This window comes from Gymnoscopelus microlampas (assembly GCF_963454915.1).
Source record: "Gymnoscopelus microlampas genome assembly, chromosome: 3".
In the NCBI taxonomy this organism is placed as follows: Eukaryota; Metazoa; Chordata; class Actinopteri; order Myctophiformes; family Myctophidae; genus Gymnoscopelus; species Gymnoscopelus microlampas.
The window spans coordinates 10,000,019-10,019,114 of NC_139940.1; the positions used below are offsets into that span (position 1 = coordinate 10,000,019).

The window sequence follows — 19,096 nt, forward strand, 5'->3', positions numbered from 1 at the left end:
CTCGCCTCCCCATCCATCCCTCACATCAGCATACAGAACACTCCCATTCAACCAGCCAACCCAACCACACTGTGATCTCTCTCTCTCTCTCTCTCACACACACCCCTAACCAGATTATCAAGACAAAAGATTAAACATAAATTAAAAAGGGAATAATCACCGGCCAGTTAATTGTGCCCCGAAAAAAAAAACAGTCAAATGGCAATAGAAAAAAAAGAAAAACCTCACTAATTAATAAATCCACTCACATTATTGGAGGCAAAAAGAGTGAGCTCCTGTTTGCAAAGCGGCAGAGAGGCTGGGCTGCGCTTGTGTGGAGAGCCGGGGTGAGGTGTAGATGCACATGATATTAGACACACAGAGAGAGGGAGAGAGAGAGAGAGAGAGAGAGAGAGAGAGAGAGAGATGTGAGCCGGCACACTTAGAAGATGGATATTAAGGAGGAAGGAAGGGGGTGGTGGTGGTGGTGGTGGGGGCAGTAGAGAGAGAAAGCAACAGAGATATTGTGAGTCGGAGAAAAAAAAAGCCTTCTCCTCCGATGAGCGCACGAGAGAGAGAGAGAGAGCGTGAGAGAAAAAGGGAGAGGGGGGCGAGAGGGAAGGGGTGGGGGGTGATGGAGTGAGTGATGAATAGAGAGAGGAGGAGGGGGGGGGGGTGGCATGCACTGGTTTTGTTGGATGGCGAAACCAGTTGGCCAGCGATGGGTCCGTGAAATGGCATCACGCGGCCGATTGGGGCATAACGACACGCAACATGAGAGGCTGAGGGATGATGTGAGGATGAGGAAGGTGTTATTAACTGACAGAGAGACTCCCACCGGGGTGCCTCCTGTAGTAGCAGCAGCAGCAGGCTCCAGGGTGTTTCCACTTAATGACACGGCATTGGAAAAAATACAAACGTCTCTGTAAATCAAAGCCGAGGGAGAGCAAAAGAGAGCACAGCGTTTGTCTGCCATTGGAGAGAATGGGGGGGGGGGGGGAGATGGAGTGAGGAGGGGGCGGCGTTAGTTTTTCTGTGTCACTGAAAAAAAAAAGGGGGAATGGGGGAGGGGAGGCAGAGGGAGATAATGCGAGCAGGGCGGGGGGGGGGGGTGGGGGGTGGGGGGCAAATAGAAGGGAGAGAGAGAGCGCACAGAGAGAGCAAGCACTCTGCCTGACTCACAGTGTAGTGCGCCCATATCTAGGAGGAGAGAGAGAGAGAGACGGGAAACTATATTATGTATGCAAGAGTTAACGCAGAGAGAGAGTGCATTCGCCCAACCTCCATGTCTGTGTGTGTGTGTGTGTGTGTGTGTGTGTGTGTGTGTGTGTGTGTGTGTGTGTGTGTGTGTGTGTGTGTGTGTTAGAGCGTGGCATAGCAACAGCAACCACATTCCAGTCGCTCCTCCTGTCACATCACTGATAGAGAAATATCACCACTCGCAGGATTTTGAAATAACCAGTTCAATATTTAATGTCCTCCGATAATCTCTCGGTTATAATTCATTGTAAAAAGCATAACTGGTGTCGTTGATATGCAATCCATACAAAATGTATATAAATCGCAGCCGATGAATCATAAAATAACAACCGTCGTTGTCGCGCCAAATGGTGGCCGTATATAGATAGGAAAACCTCTTATTAAATCATTCAAAACTATTAGACAAGCGTTTATTCAACGCAGGTCTACGTACCCTTTCTATTAGTACCAATACAATCAAATTATTGTAGTGCATTTTAGACGTATAAACAGATAGCTGATCAAATACAAGGTCAAGATGTGGGATTTTTGGCAAATTAAGGGCAATATATGCTTTGCGTGACAAGTGTCGGAACGACGTGTCTCACAACCGTTTTGAGCATTCATACATAGACTAGTTGTTTCTGCACCGTCTCTATAACTAGCCTGAGTTAACTTTACATCAGGGGTGGGCAACTTTGATGATTTTGAACCTTTGATGACATTGCACATCGGTCAGAAACCTCTTCTCTCCGTATTTTAACTTCTTTTTCTAAATGAATGCCGTACTTCGCCATTCTTTGTCACACAAAAGTAGCAAAAATAGCCTATCGACAAGCTCAAAACGCGTCACAGCGCAACGCGTTTTGAGCTTGTAGATATGCTATTTTTGCTATTTTTGAATTGGAATCCTGATTTTTTTTTGTGCTATTTTTGAATTGGAATCCTGAAAAGTAGCATTTTTTGTATTTCAAATGCATTTAGTTATACTCATGTTAACTTGTTTTAACTTAAATACAAATACATTGGACATAAAACAAATGACAATATCATTTTTATATTAGTCATTAAGCTACTAATATATAGCGGGTCATGTTTGCATGTTTGGAATTGTAACAGCTGAAATCAATAATAATATGTCAGTATTCCAATATTAACCTAAGGGCCGCATTAAGTGAGGGTGGGGGCCACATGTGGCCCCCGGGCCACCAGTTGCCCACGTATGATTTACATGGATGACAAAATGGCTCACAGTGTTACAATGTATCTGGAGGATGAATTGAGTGTTACAATGTATGCGGAGGATGAATTGAGTGTTACAATGTATCCGGAGGATGATTTGGATATGGCAGAGGAGGGCTTTTCTGACCCCTCACTCGATAGGTACGGTACAGTAGAGAGGAGAGAGACAGCAGGGGAGTGACATGCAGCAAATGGTCCTGCCCGGCCGGGAATCAAACCGGGAACTTGATGTCAGGCATTAGAGCTCATAGCCACTCGGCTATCGGGTTGCCCTGAATCTACTTTTTCTGGGGGGAGTCATGGGGGAGATGGTCGAAATAGTGACTCAACAACTGAATCCCCATTTTATACTTCATTGTACGATGGTGTACGATGTTCCTTTTATCTATGGAAATAACGATACGATGGGAACTATTCACGAAAAACGAATTTCAACCACCTTTTTTACTTCTGAAAATCTGTGATGTGACAATAAAGCTGATTCTGATTCTGTCACTCTGGGAAAATAGCCAATCTACAAGCTTACAACGTGTTGCACTGTGATGCATTGCGAGCTTTTAGATCTGCCATTCTCACAATTCTTCACTAGTAAACTTACTTACTAAGTAAACACCCTCTGCAACGATCCTTTGGCTTTGAGACACATTTCTGTCATTTTGACATTACTTTCACCATGCAACGTGTTGTCCGACACCTGTTGCGCAAAGCATAAATTGCATTTTAGGCATTGTAGAGTAGATCAACGCATGCTTGTTTACATGTGCATATGAACGTGCGTATACGGACACAGCCTGCCAGCCTGCTTGTCTGTCTTATCTACCTGAGGCTTACGGTGCACAGCGTGTGATAGAACCCATCCGCCACAGTTAAGCCCATGGCACACAGGTGCAACGTGTTCACGGGCAGACGCCCGAAGTTCAGACTCTTCCCGACTTTCAGATCCCCGACCCCCTCAAACGGCCGCTCTCTGCCCTGGGCCTCCACCTTGGCCAGCGTCAGGTGGTACCGGGGGTTGAAGGAGTCGCGGTGAAGCCAGCCCTCCTTCCTGAACGCCTCCTGGAGGCCGGAGTTCAGCTGCTGCAGCTGGTTCTGGGGCTGAGGGCTCAGGTACAGCACCTTCCCGTAGAAGTGCTTGGGTTTCACGGGGAAAGTGACGGCCACGGGCGGGTTGCGGTCCCACTCGGCGAAGCGACGGAGGACGTCGCCGGCCGCGGCCACCTCGGCCGGCCCCGGCAGCACCAGGAGGCACAGGGTGATGTGGAGTTTGGAGACGGGCCTCCACAGCGGGGTGGAGGAAGGGAGCAGGGCGGTGAGCTCCTCGCGGAGCTTCTGGAAGGCGCACAGGATGGACGGCGTGTCGGCCCGGAAGCCGATGAAATGCGTGGGTCGGCGTTTGGTCGGACGGCTGCCGCCGCGGTCTGCCTGCCCCCTCTGGTCAACGTGGCATTTACCATTAGGACTCTGCGTAATAATAATAATGTTTATTGTCCCCAAGGGGAAAATTGTCTTCACAGGTCTGTTCGTTACAACAAAAACAACAAAACAACATAACATTAACAACAAAAATAACATATCACAAAGACAAAGACATGAGGTCCCCACTGTACAAAGAAACCCCTCCTATGGACGGGGCAGTTGGTTTAATGCCGCGATGGCTGAGGGGACAAAACTCCTGCTAAAAAGAACCTTTTTCCACCTTAAGGTTCTGTATCTCCGACCAGATGGCATGAGGTCAAAGTAGCGATACAGGGGATGATCAGTGTCATTTGTTATTGAAAGTGCTAAGCATTGTGATGGCCTTATTGTACAGGAAGACAATCACCATAACACATAATGTAAACATTAACTGGAAATTAGTTGTTTTTATAAAGGCTTTTTTTTTTAACTCATTTGCACATTTTATTGTCTCCGCCAGGAGACATTGTTTTCACTTTCCGTCTCCCCCCCTCGGCCAAGCTAACATTGGTCAAGCCTCACGTGACACGTGACAATACGGTGAAATAGTGTGATCTGATTGGCTAGTGACGTATAGCGGCCTATAAATACATGTGTCACTTTGAAAGAGTCTTAGCCTCTTTCAAAGTGAGGTAAGACAGGAATAATCACGAAATAGCTGAGAAATGGCGGATACTGTAACAATTGGATAGGACACTTACACAGACAGGACAGATAGGACACTTACACAGACAGGACGGATAGGACACTTACATAGACAGGACGGATAGGACACTTATACAGACAGGACGGATAGGACACTTATACAGACAGGACGGATAGGAGACTTATACAGACAGGACGGATAGGACACTTATACAGACAGGACGGATAGGACACTTATACAGACGGATAGGACACTTGTGTCATGTTACTATGACACAGTAACATGTTCTATTTTTTGTAAGAATTAGAACATTCCCAACACAAGTCTGCTGGCGGAGAAAAAGTGCTCCGAGGAGCACTTTTTCTAGTTAATTTTGTTCTCACTTTTCTGTACCTTTGTTTTATCACTGTGATAAAAAAAAAAAGATTCTACACCAGGGGTCTTCAATGTTTCAGGCCAAGGACCCCCTAGCTGAGGGAGAGATGAAGCAGGGACCCCCTCTATGTTATATAAATTGTGTTTCAGATTAAAAAAATGTTTTACTTGGTCTGCTCTTTTTTCCCTCTACTCCTATACCTCTTTGTCAAAAATAGCAGATCTACAAGTTCACAACACCTCGCGTTGTGAACTTGTAAAAAAAAGTTCTCCTCAGAAAAGGGATGCTAGGGTTCAAGTGGTTAATGTAAAAAAATAAATGATATCACAAAGATTTGGCGGCCCCCCTGTAGTAACTCTGAGGACCCCCTAGGGGTTCCGGACCCCCTGTTGAATACCGCTGTTCTACACCAAATCCAATTGTTCTGATGTGAGGAGATCAATAAACATAGTTGGCAAAAAATACCTATGTCTTCTGTGCAAAATGTTGATGTCATAAAAGTCTGCCATAGGGTATTTAAAAACAAATCTCCTCACATCAGAGCAATGGGATTTAGAATCGGATAGGTTTCCCTTTACACCCACCTGTTCTTCTTCAGTCTTGTCCTCACAGCTTTCATTACATTCTTCCAGACTCACTTCCACACCATTGCTCTCTCCCATCTCTCGCTCTCTTTGGGAGAGAGACATTCGGTCTGTTAGAGTCTCAAGTCTGAAATCAAAGCAGGAGTATTTGTTAGAGGGGCAGGTGGCTGTTTCACACTAAGAAACATTGGCCACCATTACGGACTTCAGTTGTAGATCATTAAAAAAAACTCTGAAACGCAGTTAACATACATAAACAAGACATAGACATGGTCACAAGATCCAGATAATAATAATTGTATAAGTATATAGCCAAATATGAGTCTCTGACCATATGTAGCACAGTGGCACAGAGACTCTGCCTGAAGATCAAAAGCCTAATATCAATCAATCATTTGATTTAAGCGTCCTTTCCCACAAGGGAGACCCGGGTTCAAATCCCGGCTGTTACACATACAGTACATAACAGAAAACCTACGAAGATTACCTTCATACAATAATCATACTTTTTTTTGTTATGGTTGGTTAAAGCATATGTCCATGTCATCAACGAGAATAATCAACTACAGTATCAACCTTTTGGTCATGTCCATATATTTTTCTAAGGATATCTAAAAACTTAAAAAATGGCAGATCTACGAGCACACACCACGCCACGATGCAGCTTGGCTATTTTTACCATGCAACACCGTCATAAAACAACTATATGGGCTTAGTGGTTAATGGTGGAGAAGCCAAGACGTCACCTTTGGATTCCGTTAGCTGCCTGGTATTGAATCTGGCCAGAGTGCCTGCATTATGTACATGCCTGGTGGCTGGCGCAATCTTTCTCTGTATGTATTGTTAAGGCCCTTTTGCTTTCCCCAACTAACCCCCCACCCCCTTGTTTTTACATTTAGACACAATTTATTTGAGCAAATAATGTTTATATCTCTTTTTTCCCCCTTGTCAGGCGACTCAGCTCTATATAAAATCGGTGGTATTGTGCTTTTGTTTTACACTAAAACTGCACACTGGACAGAGATCGGAGAAGAAGGGGGAAACCCATGCAACACCGGCCCTGAGCCAAATCTGACACCAGGTTGTAATTATGTGGTTGAGCACCTGTAAAACTACCTCCTCAAATAAAGCGATTCCTTCCCTACTCTGGAGGCGAGGAGAGAGGAGGCCACTCAAAGAGAATTCAATCGACTACTGAGAGAAGGGACCAGTCTAATGATCCAGAGCCTGTCTACAAACACAAATCGCTACAATCTAAAAGGTAGCTCTCCACAACCCCGCCGACGGCGGCAGTAAGAGTTGGAAAGCGTCTGTTGCCCGAAAATCTGCTGTTGAATGGCCGGTGGGTACACTCGCGTCGGGTCGGAAGTTGTAGGGAAGCGTCGAAAGCCACCCGTATAAGCTCAGGGTGTATAAGGTCAGCTTTCGACCATCGGGTAGCAGTGGGCTGGCGGAGATAGAGCTCTCTGGTTGGCTGCTAGGGACCCTTTCTAAAATGGGGTACATTTGTTTTGTCTGAATACAGTGCATATCCATGGTATATACATGTTACTACAGCTGCATGTGTGCTCAAAATGCAGACACAAAGCGTGGGACTGTGCCCGTACACGCAACGCGTGTGTGTGGCTCGTCTCATTCAAACACCAGCTGTCAGCTGTCATATTTTCTCTAATATAAATATAATCTGTAGTAGTTTGGTTGAGAGCTACCTTATGAAATGGGAGGACTCACACGGCGTGCGAGTTGCACAAAAAGGCAACAGATGTCCTTCCTCCCAAGAGCATGCAAGCATTACCAGAAGTAATAGAAATGTTTTACTGTTTGATGTGTTCAGATTTTTTAGGTGATTTGTGTTTTGTTAGTGGTCTTGAAGAGTGGAAAACTGTTCAAGTCAGGATTTAAAAACGCTTAACAGGATTCAGACCTTTTGGCAGTCTCCTCAGGTAACGATTCTCTTCCTGCTTCCTGGTGACCTTGAGGAGCGCTTCCCGCGTCATTAGGAGCTGGTCGTGTGGAGTCAGGAGGGTGAATGTTTGCATCGCTCTCCTGCTGTCCTTCCTCTGGCTGTATGGTCCCAGAACAGGTAGACTGCTCTCCGTCTCTCTGCTCAGCTGCTGAATGGAGATGGTCTTGATTTATTTTGTGTTTTTTGTTGCTCTGTATCACGGCAATCAAACCAGGAACATTCTGGTTCCCAGCCGGGCCACTCTATCGACTAAGCCGTTGGTTTGCAACATTTTCAGGCCACGACTCCCCAAAATAATCATATTTGAAATGGGGACCCCCCCAAAAGAATCATATTTGAACTGGGGACCCCGCAAAACAATCCTATTTTAACTGGGGACCCCCCAAAATAATCATATTTGAACTGGTATTTGAACTGGGGACCCCCCCAAAATAATCATGTTTGAACTGGGGACCCCCCACGCTGACAAGCACTTGGAATTGTATAGAGGCATTACATTTTGTGGTTCCACAGAAAGATAGAGAAAATAGCAGATCTACAAGCTCGGCTATTTAAAAAAAATGTTGTCTCTTTCTTATATATTATTTGACAATTTGGCCAATGTTTGACCAGTATTTATAGTATAGTTTGTTGACTATTTATTTACTTTTATGCAATAATGGTCTTTTTCTTGTGAGGTATTAGAAAGGTCTTAAAAGTCCTTAAATTGTCACTTCACTGTGATCTGGGGACCCCCCAAAACCCCTGGGGGTCCAGACCCACAGGTTGAGAACCAGCGGGCTAAGCCACTGCCATGTTTGTGTGTGGTGTTTCATTAACTTGTTCATTGTTCTGGGACCCATAAGAACAATTGTCATTTTCATGGTTACACTTTCTTATTTTTAGGGTTGGGTTACAATTAGGAAAATATTCAGGAAGCGGTTATGGTTACGTTTAAGCAAGTAGAGGTTAGGTTTGGGCTCAGGGTTATATTTTGAGGTTAGGGTTAGGACGCGGTTTTGCCTTTGTGAGGAAATCGAAACCAATATTTCATATTTTTTCACATAAACTGCTATTCTTTTGTGTGTCTCTATGTGTGTGTGTGTGTGTGTGTGTGTGTGTGCGTGCGTGCGTGCGTGCGTGCGTGCGTGCGTGCGTGCGTGCGTGCGTGCGTGCGTATAGAGGGTGGGGTTCTGTGAAAAGGTGCTGATAAAAACCACTCGACTTTACCTCCAGTGTATTTTATACCTCCTTTATCCGCCCTTACCCTCTACTTCCTCCTCCCCTCCAAAGGGGGGCGCCAGAGGCTGACCGGTGGAGCCAAAGACCCTGTCGGTGCGGCTGTTGCGGTCCCAGACGCGGCGGCCCCTGTATATGAAGTACTGGATCCTGTGCTGCGGCAGGGCCAGCTCGGCCGTGTGGTCCCAGTCACAGGGGTTGGCGTCCCAGTTGAACTCGGAGAAGGGGCGCTCCAGCACGCCCAGGAAGCGGTCCACGTAGCCCACCACGAACTCGGAGCCCTGCACCGACTCGTCCCACAGGATCCGGTGGATGACTTCCTCTGCCGTGCGCATACGAGGCTTCTTGTTTGACCCTGAACCTGGAGAGAAAGAGAGGTGCAGAGAATACAGAGAGAGATGGAAACAGAACTACAGTATATAGGGCATCTGCAGAGATGGAGCAGGCAAGATATACAGTATATGGTATACCATATTAACCCATTAAGACCTGAAGCCGATTCTACATGTCTACTAAATCATTCTCAACAGTATTCTTAAAAACGTATGTTTTTATATCAGTGGTGCTCAATCTTTTTCATGTCAAGGACCCCCAAAATTATATGTACAGTATTTGGCCACGAGCACCCATCAAAATATTTTGTTCCAGGGACCCACAGAAGCAATGATTTGAGTCAAAAATGTTCGCTTATATATATATATATTCAAAGATTTGCACACATTTTCATGATTTTCCAAAAATATCAGATCTACAAGCTCATATGAGCTTGTATATCTGCTATTTTTGAATAGCCCAAAGTGTAAAATAATGCTTTTTAGCTCAAATGAATGGGTTAACAGACCAATGGTTAAATAACCATTGAATTGAATAACTCCATCTATAAATGTTACACTGCTGTTCCTGTTGTGTTTGCTATAATTGTGTTAACTGTTTATATTTTAGTTTTGTCTTTTGTTTGCTCTGTTGTTATGTCTGTTGGTTGGGTGTTAATTGTTTTAATGGACCACAATGGAAACAAGCTTCGGCTTTTTTGTGGGTTTGTTGTGGGCGTTTGTTGAGTGCACTCTTCAGACAACAAAGGGGCCGTAATACTAGAACGTAATACTAAGCGTGCATTACCGTTTTCCTCACTCTCTTTTGGCTTTGGTGCACTGTAATCTTTGCTTTTCCTCTTCTTGTGCTTTCCCTCATTGTCTCCATTCTTCACGCCTTCTTGGTTGAGCGAAACAACGCCGGCATCATCTACTGTAGGGTTGCTAAGAAATGAAGAGATAAAAGTAAAGATAGCAGACATAGGGTGAAAGGTTGAAGACAAGAAAGACAGTATCAAAGTTTGACAAAAAGAATGTAGACAAGGGTGAAAGAGGGGGAACACTCCTTTGATCTGTTAAAATCAAAAGGAGTGTGCTATTCTGATTGATTCCAGATCTTGTGTCATCAACTGAAAGGTACTGGCTTATTCAACACACATTTGCACATTTAAGTCACTCTGGATAAGAGTTTTAACTAAATGCCTAAAAAACTATGTAATGTAAATATTTGTTATATTTTACATAACATTGAAAATAATGCATTTGATTATATGTTCTGTTCTGTTTTGTCAGAGCTTGATCAGCACTAGATTGCTGAAGCGCTGTTCTACTAAATGAGTGTTGATGATTTGACATTAGCAGTTACAGCTACAGTTACAGCCAATGTAAACATCCCACGTTTTACTCCATTATATTTGCCATTACATTTTAGTTATGCACCTGACACTCACATCTTCAGTTCTTAGTACACTAACAGCATTGCATGCAGCCAACATTAACCATTTAAACCCTATATACTCCTTTTGTCCCTCAAGAAGACCAAATCTCTTTGGTGAAAATAGCCAAATGTTCACCTCAGAAATAGGGATGCAAGGTTCATGTGGATAGAAGCCACATTTATATGATGGTGTTGCTTACTGACAATAACTTATTTAAATTGGCTTTTGTGTGCTGGGGGAAAAAAGAAAAGTAATGAATTCTTCAGTGAGGAAGAAGAGGGATTTATGAACCTGTGAGACAGGCGACATCTGTGGCCAAAACGGCACTTTCCCTTCAGGAAGAACTGGCACACCCCGACTCCGCCTTCGACTGGTTCTGCCGACTCTGCGGGTGACAAATGGAAAGGGATGGCGTTTTAGTAATGCATCACAACATTATAAAAACACATGGTAGACAAAGATTGTAGCCAATGATTAATATGTACCAGGTGAGGTAGAGACAGAAGCATTGTGAGCACATCTCGAGGCAAGCAAAAAAGGAAAAAAGGATGGAGAAGACATGGAGAGTGACCGTAGATTAGGGAACAGTACTATAAAGTAAACGGCATAGATATTGAAGGTAGAAGGTAGGAATTTGACATACCGTGGGGATTTTGCTCATACCATGCTGACCAGCAGAGCTTTTTTTATAAGTCTTGAGTTTTTATTTTCACTTTCTGCAGCTTGATTTTATGGCATTTCAGAGTGTTTTTCAGAATTGGAAGTTACTTGACTTGAGTGCTACAAATTATATAATGCGATATAAATTTTATTCTACACCGCCCAGCCCTGCCACAGAGTTCAGAGGGGTATGTTTCATAATCTCAGCAAGTAGCCTATCAATATGGATTCTGCTTCTAGGAGCATGACAGGACAAAGTAGTCCACTGCCACACTGAAAGTTAAAGCCTGGTCCCTTCAGTGTGGTCCAATTAATCAACATCCTTGAGCTTACATTCTCTCTCCTGTGTGATAATAACAGTATTACAATTCAGTCGCTCCGTCTGTAAATAATATATTCCAATATTAGCCAAGCTGTTGCTTTTTAAACAAACGTATCGTAAATCACATCCCACCATAGCTTGTCAACTGTTTGCATAGCTTGCTGGGAAATTCCCCAAGAGAACCAAACCCATTTTTATTACCAACTATAAAAGCATCCAATGGCTGCCAGAGTCCAGCGTTTCTCTTACCCGTCGCCTGCCCCTCTGCCCCCAAATGTAATCTGCAAGGTAAGATATGTCCCCCCCCCATCATGCAGCCCATCCTCATCCATCCAGAGCCATGAAGTCCATACAGTGGTGGAAAAAGTACTCACATTTTTTACTTGAGTATAATACCGCAATGTAGAAATACTCTGTTACAAGTAAAAGGCCTGTGTTCAAAATGTTACTTTAGTAAAAGTACAAAAGTATTGGCATCAACATGTACTTAAAGTACCAAAAGTAAAAGCACTAAAATGTTTGAAAATAGCAGATCTACACGCTCACAACGCGGGATGCGACGTGAGCTTGTAGATCGGCTATTTTCAAATAACCTATGTATAAAATAGGGCTAAAGTGGTTAAGGTATGTTTTACAATATAATAATTTATATCTGCAAAGTAACTAAAGTCTTTAAATAAATGTAGTAGAGTAAAAGTACAATATTTGCCTCTGAGATGTAGTGGAGTAGAAGTAAAAGTATTGAAAATTGGCAATACTCCACTAAAGTAAAAATACCTCAAAATTGTACTTAAGTACAGTATTTGAGTAAATGTACTTAGTTACTTTACAACACTGAGTGCATACCGTAGAAAATTACTTCTTTGGCCAGTATTTGCATTGTGATTTGTACAACGCATGTGTGGAGGGGGCATGAAACCCTGATTGTGTACTTTGTTTTCCTGTACAAGTTAGGGAAACTGCAGAAGGGAAAAACATTACAGGCTATTAATCAATGCAGCTGCAGATAATAAAATGAATAATGGGTGTGTTAGAACCCTTACCCTAGATTTTAGTCATGGGGTGTCACTGAGAATGTGCAAGCATAGAAACAAAAGAAAGGTAAACTAACGGGTAGGGGGTATTTCCAGGTGGAAATTCCCAGCTTACGTACAACTTCAAAAACATTTGAATTTAGGCCCAAATAGTTTGTGCTTTTAACCCACCGCCCTGTTTACATCATCGTCTTGTTAGAAAATGACACACTCTGCACTCTGTAACTTTCATGTCCTACATCATCGTTTCGTTAGAAAATGACACACTCTGCACAAAACTTTGTAATAGACAGGAGGGATTTCAGAAAAAAGGCCTTCTATAAGGAGGTTAGAGGCATTTGGGGGTAAAAGTTGGGAACAAGGCCATTTTACATAATTCAAGGGTGCTGAATCAGAAAAACACTGTTCCCAAGCAAAATTCTTAGTGCTTAACCTCCTAATTTGCATATCAAAATGGCTGCCGATTTTGAAGTATTTCTTAAATAACTCTATAACAAAGCAATCAAATCTGACAAATAAAGTTTATATATTTATATTCTGAGGGTCAGACAATGTGTGGAAGGTATTTATAATGTAATAGATGTAAATAAATGTAAATAATGTAAATAAATATGCAAATTAGAGGCCACTATTACAGAAAACGGTTTTGTACTTAAAGTGATCCATCCGCATCCCCCTTATTTTATTTTATCTCTACTTATCTGTATTTTTACCATCCTTAGGACATCTAAAATAAATATTTAGATGATGTAAAAATCCTGGTACATTTGGCCCCTGATGACCAAAAAATAAATGTGACGTTCCATAAATACGCTATCATGGGGATTTCTATCTTGTATAACTCACCCCCAGGAGGAGTTAGAGCCACAGAACTATAACTGAACACAAACTACTTTCAACACAACTATATAGAGTGGGATGGGGATGGCTAAAGGTACACTTAGATGGCCAACAGGGAAAAAAACTATTGGTCGTGCACACACAAACTATTGCCCGTGTACACAGTGGTTAATCCCAATGGTCTGAGTATCTACAGGGCTGACAAGGGACTAGTACAGCCTAGTACAACCTAATAGAGCCTAGTACAACCTAGTCTTAACTAGTCCAGTCTGTTCCATGCTAGTATAGCCTAAATCGCCGTCCCCTAGTCTGTTCCATCAAAAGGCTGGACTAGGCTATGGGTGTACTAGGCTTTACTGTTGTAGACTCTACTGGTCTCTAATAGACTGTTTTAAATTCCAGTAGGCTGTGCTGGTCTGTACAACGCTATATTAGGCTGTACAAGGCAGATCTGTACTATGGTCTACAAAGGTTCATGCAAAACTATTGCTCGTGCACACACAAGCTATTGCCCGTGTACACAGTGGTTAGTCCCAATGGTCTGAGTATCTACAGGGCTGACAAGAGCCTAGCACAGCCTAATAGGGCCTATTAGAGTCTAGTACAGCCTAGTACAGCCTAATCTATCCTAGTCCAGCCTTATCAGTCCTAGCATAGCCTTGTACCCCCTCCCCTATTCTGTTCTCCCAGAAGGCTGGACTAGGCATGGGTGTACTAGGCTGTACTATACTAGACTCTACTGGTCTATAATAGGCTGTTTTAAGCTCTAGTAGGCTGTGCTAGGCTGTACTAGGCTCTATTAGGCTGTGCAAGGCAGATCTGTACTATGGTCTACAAAGGTTCATGCAAAACTATTGCTTGTGCACACAAAAGCTATTGCCCGTGTACACGGTGGTTAGTCCCTATGGGTTGAGGATCTACAGGGCTGACAAGAGCCTAGCACAGACTAATAGAGCCTATTAGAGTCTGGTACCACCTAGTACAGCCTAACATATCCTAGTCCAGCCTTATCAGTCCTACCATAGCCTTGTACCCCCTCCCCTATTCTGTTCTCTCAAAAGGCTGGACTAGTCATGGGTGTACTAGGCTGTACTATACTAGACTCTACTGGTCTATAATAGGCTGTTTTAAGCTCTAGTAGGCTGTGCTAGGCTGTACTAGGCTCTATTAGGCTGTGCAAGGCAGATCTGTACTATGGTCTACAAAGGTTCATGCAAAACTATTGCTCGTGCACACACAAGCTATTGCCCGTATACACAGTGGTTAGTCCCTATGGGTTGAGGATCTACAGGGCTGACAAGAGCATAGTACAGCCTAATATAGCCTATTAGAGTCTAGTACAGCCTAGTACAGCCTCATCTATCCTAGTCCAGCCTTATCAGTCCTAGCATAGCCTGGTACCCCCTCCCCTATTATGTTCTCCCACCAGGCTGGACTAGGCTAGACCTGGGTGTACTAGGTTTTACTGTACTAGTCTCTGCTGGGCTCTAATAGTCTGCTTTCAGCTCTAGCAGCCTTTGCTAGGCTTTACTGGGCTCTATTAGGCTATAGAAGGCAGTACTTTACTTTGGCCTACAAATGTTCATGCAAAACTATTTCTCACACAAGCTATTGCCCGTGTACACAATGGTTAGTCCCTATGGGTTGAGGATCTACAGGGCGGACAAGAGCCTAGTACAGCCTAATAGAGCCTATTAGAGTCTAGTACAGCCTAGTAAAACCTAGTCTAGCCTAGTCCAGCCTGTTCCATGCTAGTATAGCCTATACCACCCTCCCCTAGTCTGTTCTCCCAAAAGGCTGGACTAGTCTTGGATGTACTAGGCTGTACTGTACTAGACTCTACTGGTCTCTAATAGGCTTTTTAGTGGCGCTAGCCGCTCCATACCTGACTTTGTCCGTGTGCGTCAACGTTCTGATTGGTCAGGTGCGTCAACAAAGTGATTGGTCAAGCTTCACGTGACACATGGCTATAAACACATTATAAACACATATCGATGACAAAATGTATCAAAGGCGCCGCTACCTTCACACAGGGTGTGATTTTTTAATCTCTAGTAGGCTTTGCTAGGCTGTACTAGGCTATATTAGGCTGTACAAGGCAGATCTGTACTATGGTCTACAAAGGTTCATGCAAAACTATTGCTCGTGCACACACAAGCTATGGCCTGTGTACACAGTGGTTAGTCCCTATGGTCTGAGTATCTACAGGGCTGACAAGGGACTAGTAAAGCCTAAAAGAGAGTATTAGAGTCTGGTACAACCTAGTACAACCTACTCTAGCCTAGTCCAACCTGTTCCATGCTAGTATAGCCTATAGAAATGATTTCATGTGCATGCCATAAGCAATGCACAACACGTCGTTGCAAATGCCGGAAATCTGGGTTACGATGCACAGCCAAGTGTGCATGTCAGCAACGGAGTGATGATCAACCTCCTTGTATGAATGTGGTCTAGTGTCTAGACTTTCGTTCAACAATGGCCAATACAGTATCTTTAGAGTAATAAACCGTTATCTGTTATGGGGGCCGCTATTTTGCATATTTCGGAGTAGGCTGATTATTATATTCTATTATATTATCATATTATATTACTTACAAATTCTTAACTCACATTGTAGAAACTGTATATAGACACTTCATTTGTCAATTTTGCTTGCCTGGCCACAGACTTATTGAAGATAAAGGTGCGAATTTGCCAATTTGGCAGCCATTCAGATATGCAGATTAGAAGGTCAAAAACTAAACATTTAGCATGGGGAAAAAGTATGTATTTTAGATGTCCTAAGGATGGCAAAAATACAGATAATTAGAAACAAAATAAGGGGGATGCACCTTTTGCACCGTTTGAGTACTACGGTACATCATTTTATGTAATGGTGGCCTCTAATTTGCATATTTATTTACATTTATTTACATTTATTACATTACAAATATCTTCCACACATTGTATGACCCTCAGAACATAAATATATACACTTTATTTGTCAGATTTGCTTGCTTTGTTATAGAGTTGTTTAAGAAATACTTCAAAATCGGCAGCCATTTTGATATGCAAATTAGGAGGTTAAGCACTAAGAATTTTGCTTGGGAACAGTGTTTTTCTGATTCAGCACCCTTGAATTATGTAAAATGGCCTTGTTCCCAACTTTTACCCCCAAATGCCTCTAACAATCACATATTTCAGAAATCCCACCGGTCTATAATTTCAAGGATCCCCTTAACGCTTAGAGTTACAGACCTGTAGGGTCCATTTGGAACCCCTTCAAGGAACGCTGAGGGTCCCTGGGGCCTGGACCCCACTTTGAGAACCACTGTTATAGAGCATGCCTACTTGCTCAGGGGATATATTGAATTTAGACCTTCAGGCAGTACTACTTGACAACCAGTGGTCCTACCAGACTACAGGACCTAAATGTCTCAATAGAGGAGCAGGGAGACCAAATACAACCACAGCAGTTGCGTTAGCCGGCTGCTTGTATTAACAAACATTCTCTAACTCTACCATCTAACATTTTATTCACAAAGAAAAAGAGTTACTCAGTTACTTTAAAGAGTCAAAGTGAATGTGACGTGCTTCTTTCTCTCTTTATAAACCCTTCTCATAATAACTAGGTAGGAATTAGAACTCGACTGATATATAATCTTGGCCGATGTATCGGCCATTATTTGACTTTTTTGATGACATCAATATCAGCAATTATGCAGCCTGTATATTCGGTCAAAACATAATTAATCGGTGGTCTACTGTAGGCCTAGGACTCTCCAAAATCGGTATCGGCATCAGACTCTAACATCTGGCATCGGTCAGTAGTTATACAGGTGGTCAGTGCAACCTCAGGCCTCCAGATAAAGGTCACTTCCCAGAACAAATATCCAGCACTACCACTCAACCACAGCTCATCAGACCAACCTCAAAAGCACTGATGAGTAAAGACCAGATGACCGAAAACAAACATTCTTTGCATCCACCAGGGAGAAGCTGGGACAACAGCTGCAAGTTGCACGATGTATCAATCTCTTACACCAGCGTTTCTCAAACTTTTTCATTTCAAGGACCCCCGTTTGATATACATTAGCTGACAGACACCCCCCCCATTTTCACACAGTTTTTTTTCATCTCTGGAACCTCAATCTACACTGCAAAATACGCTGTATTAATCTATCTCTGAGAGTTTACAGGTCCACATTTGGTTCCAATTCTTCACTCTCAAAATTATAAACCTGCAGTGTAAAGAGTGGACCCATTTGGTTCCTATTAAATCATTTAGCTGGGGACCCCCTGGTACTCAGTCAAGGACCCCTGGGGGTCCCCGGACTCCACATTGAGAACCAGCGCTCTACACTGGCTGTACTTAATCTGTACTGTAATCAATGAAGGACATTATATTAAAAGGAGTATTTCACCCAAAAAATGTCTTATTATTTTTGTCGCATTCCTAAGCCAATAATTTGGTCATCAAATTATTGGCTCAGGAATGCGACAAATACAAAAAAGTCTCCATGAATTCAATGCTTCATGGGGTGTGTAAATGATAGAAAATAAGTCATTTTTCGGGTGAACTATCTTTTTAAGGGGAGTGTGCTGCCCACTATTATAGTAACCCTGATCTAAGCATTCACCTGCTGGTGTGTCCAAGGAGGCGTTTTCATGGTTGCTTCCACCTAAAGCATCTGCCTGTGGGCTGGTCTGACTGTCTTCCTCTCCCTTCTGCTCTGGTGCTGAATCCAAAGCCACAGTGGTGGACACATCTGAAGACATAGTGGGTCCACGTGGAACCTAAAGACACAAAAGGTACTGATCAGATCAGCATAATGCAACAACACTTACAGGTCACTGTCAGTGTAACACCTACCATATTATTTCGACACTGGCTCATAAGTGTGTGGGGGAAAAGCCAGACAACATACAGTAAATAGATAGTAGCCATGGATACAAGACGGTCGTCTGTCACGACAGTCATGGATGAACTTCAACCTGGTGTTTGCACTTTCTCCATTTACGGCCCGTACATCTACATAAACGTTCAGATTTCAAATATAAAGCACTTACCCCATGGCCACGGATGTAACAATTATGTACGGGCCCTCAGAAGTACCCGTATCTTCCGTATTGTTCAATAAAAAGCATTTTAATCCAACCGGTGGCCATTTTCTCATAGAGTTATAACGTATCAGAGTGCAATACACCTCCCAACCGATAGGGTCGCGTAGTTAAAAAGCTTGCAGAGAAAATTACCACCGGTCGGATTAAAATGCTTTTTATTGAACCATACGGAAGACACGGGTACTTATGAGGACCCGTATAGAATTGTAACATCAATGGCCATGGGGTAAGCACTTTAAATTTAAATAAGTACGTTTATGTTAGATGTACGGGCCAAGAAGGGAAAAAGTGCAAACACTATTTTGAAGATTATCCATGACTGACAGTCATGTATCAGGGCTAATAAGGAAGTGATTGGCTCGCTTATAAATAAACCAACGAATTGGGGTATAAAAACAAAGTTGTTAGCTCTAAACCAAGCCAACTCCCTTAGTGTGCATTTGTTTACAATTATCCAGTTTCATATGTAAACGGAAGAAAAATAACAGCGAACGAGTTTAAGAGTAAAGACGGGTGTACATTACCTGAAGAAGCACTGCACTATGTCGTTATCTCAACCTCTGGGCGGCGCAGGGCATCATGGGAAATGTAGTGTGTATTTGGTTGAGTTGCGTCATGAATGCGTAGAAGACAGTGTTGCCATGTCCGCTTATTATAAGCGACTTTGGGCTTGTTTTTCTGT

General features: G+C 43.1%; 1 protein-coding gene across 2 annotated transcripts; it reads right to left on the reverse strand.

The window, feature by feature from the left end:
* Positions 1-155: 155 nt before the first annotated feature.
* On the reverse strand, positions 156-18,987 carry leng9 (leukocyte receptor cluster (LRC) member 9). Of its 2 annotated transcripts, none has more exons than XM_084049100.1 (9): positions 18,939-18,987; positions 17,931-18,087; positions 10,747-10,840; positions 9,825-9,961; positions 8,734-9,066; positions 7,446-7,635; positions 5,522-5,648; positions 3,281-3,921; positions 156-303 (listed from the first exon to the last, which is right to left on the reverse strand). In XM_084049100.1, exons 2-9 carry the CDS (start codon positions 18,067-18,069, stop codon positions 228-230), a joined length of 1,737 nt encoding a protein of 578 aa, XP_083905226.1. In that variant the 5' UTR covers positions 18,070-18,087; positions 18,939-18,987; the 3' UTR covers positions 156-227. The 2 variants fall into 2 exon arrangements, 1 of the variants encoding a protein (XP_083905226.1); XR_014600157.1 differs by lacking the exon at positions 156-303 and adding an exon at positions 1,273-2,045 and having other exon boundaries at positions 2,080-3,921.
* Positions 18,988-19,096: the final 109 nt, after the last annotated feature.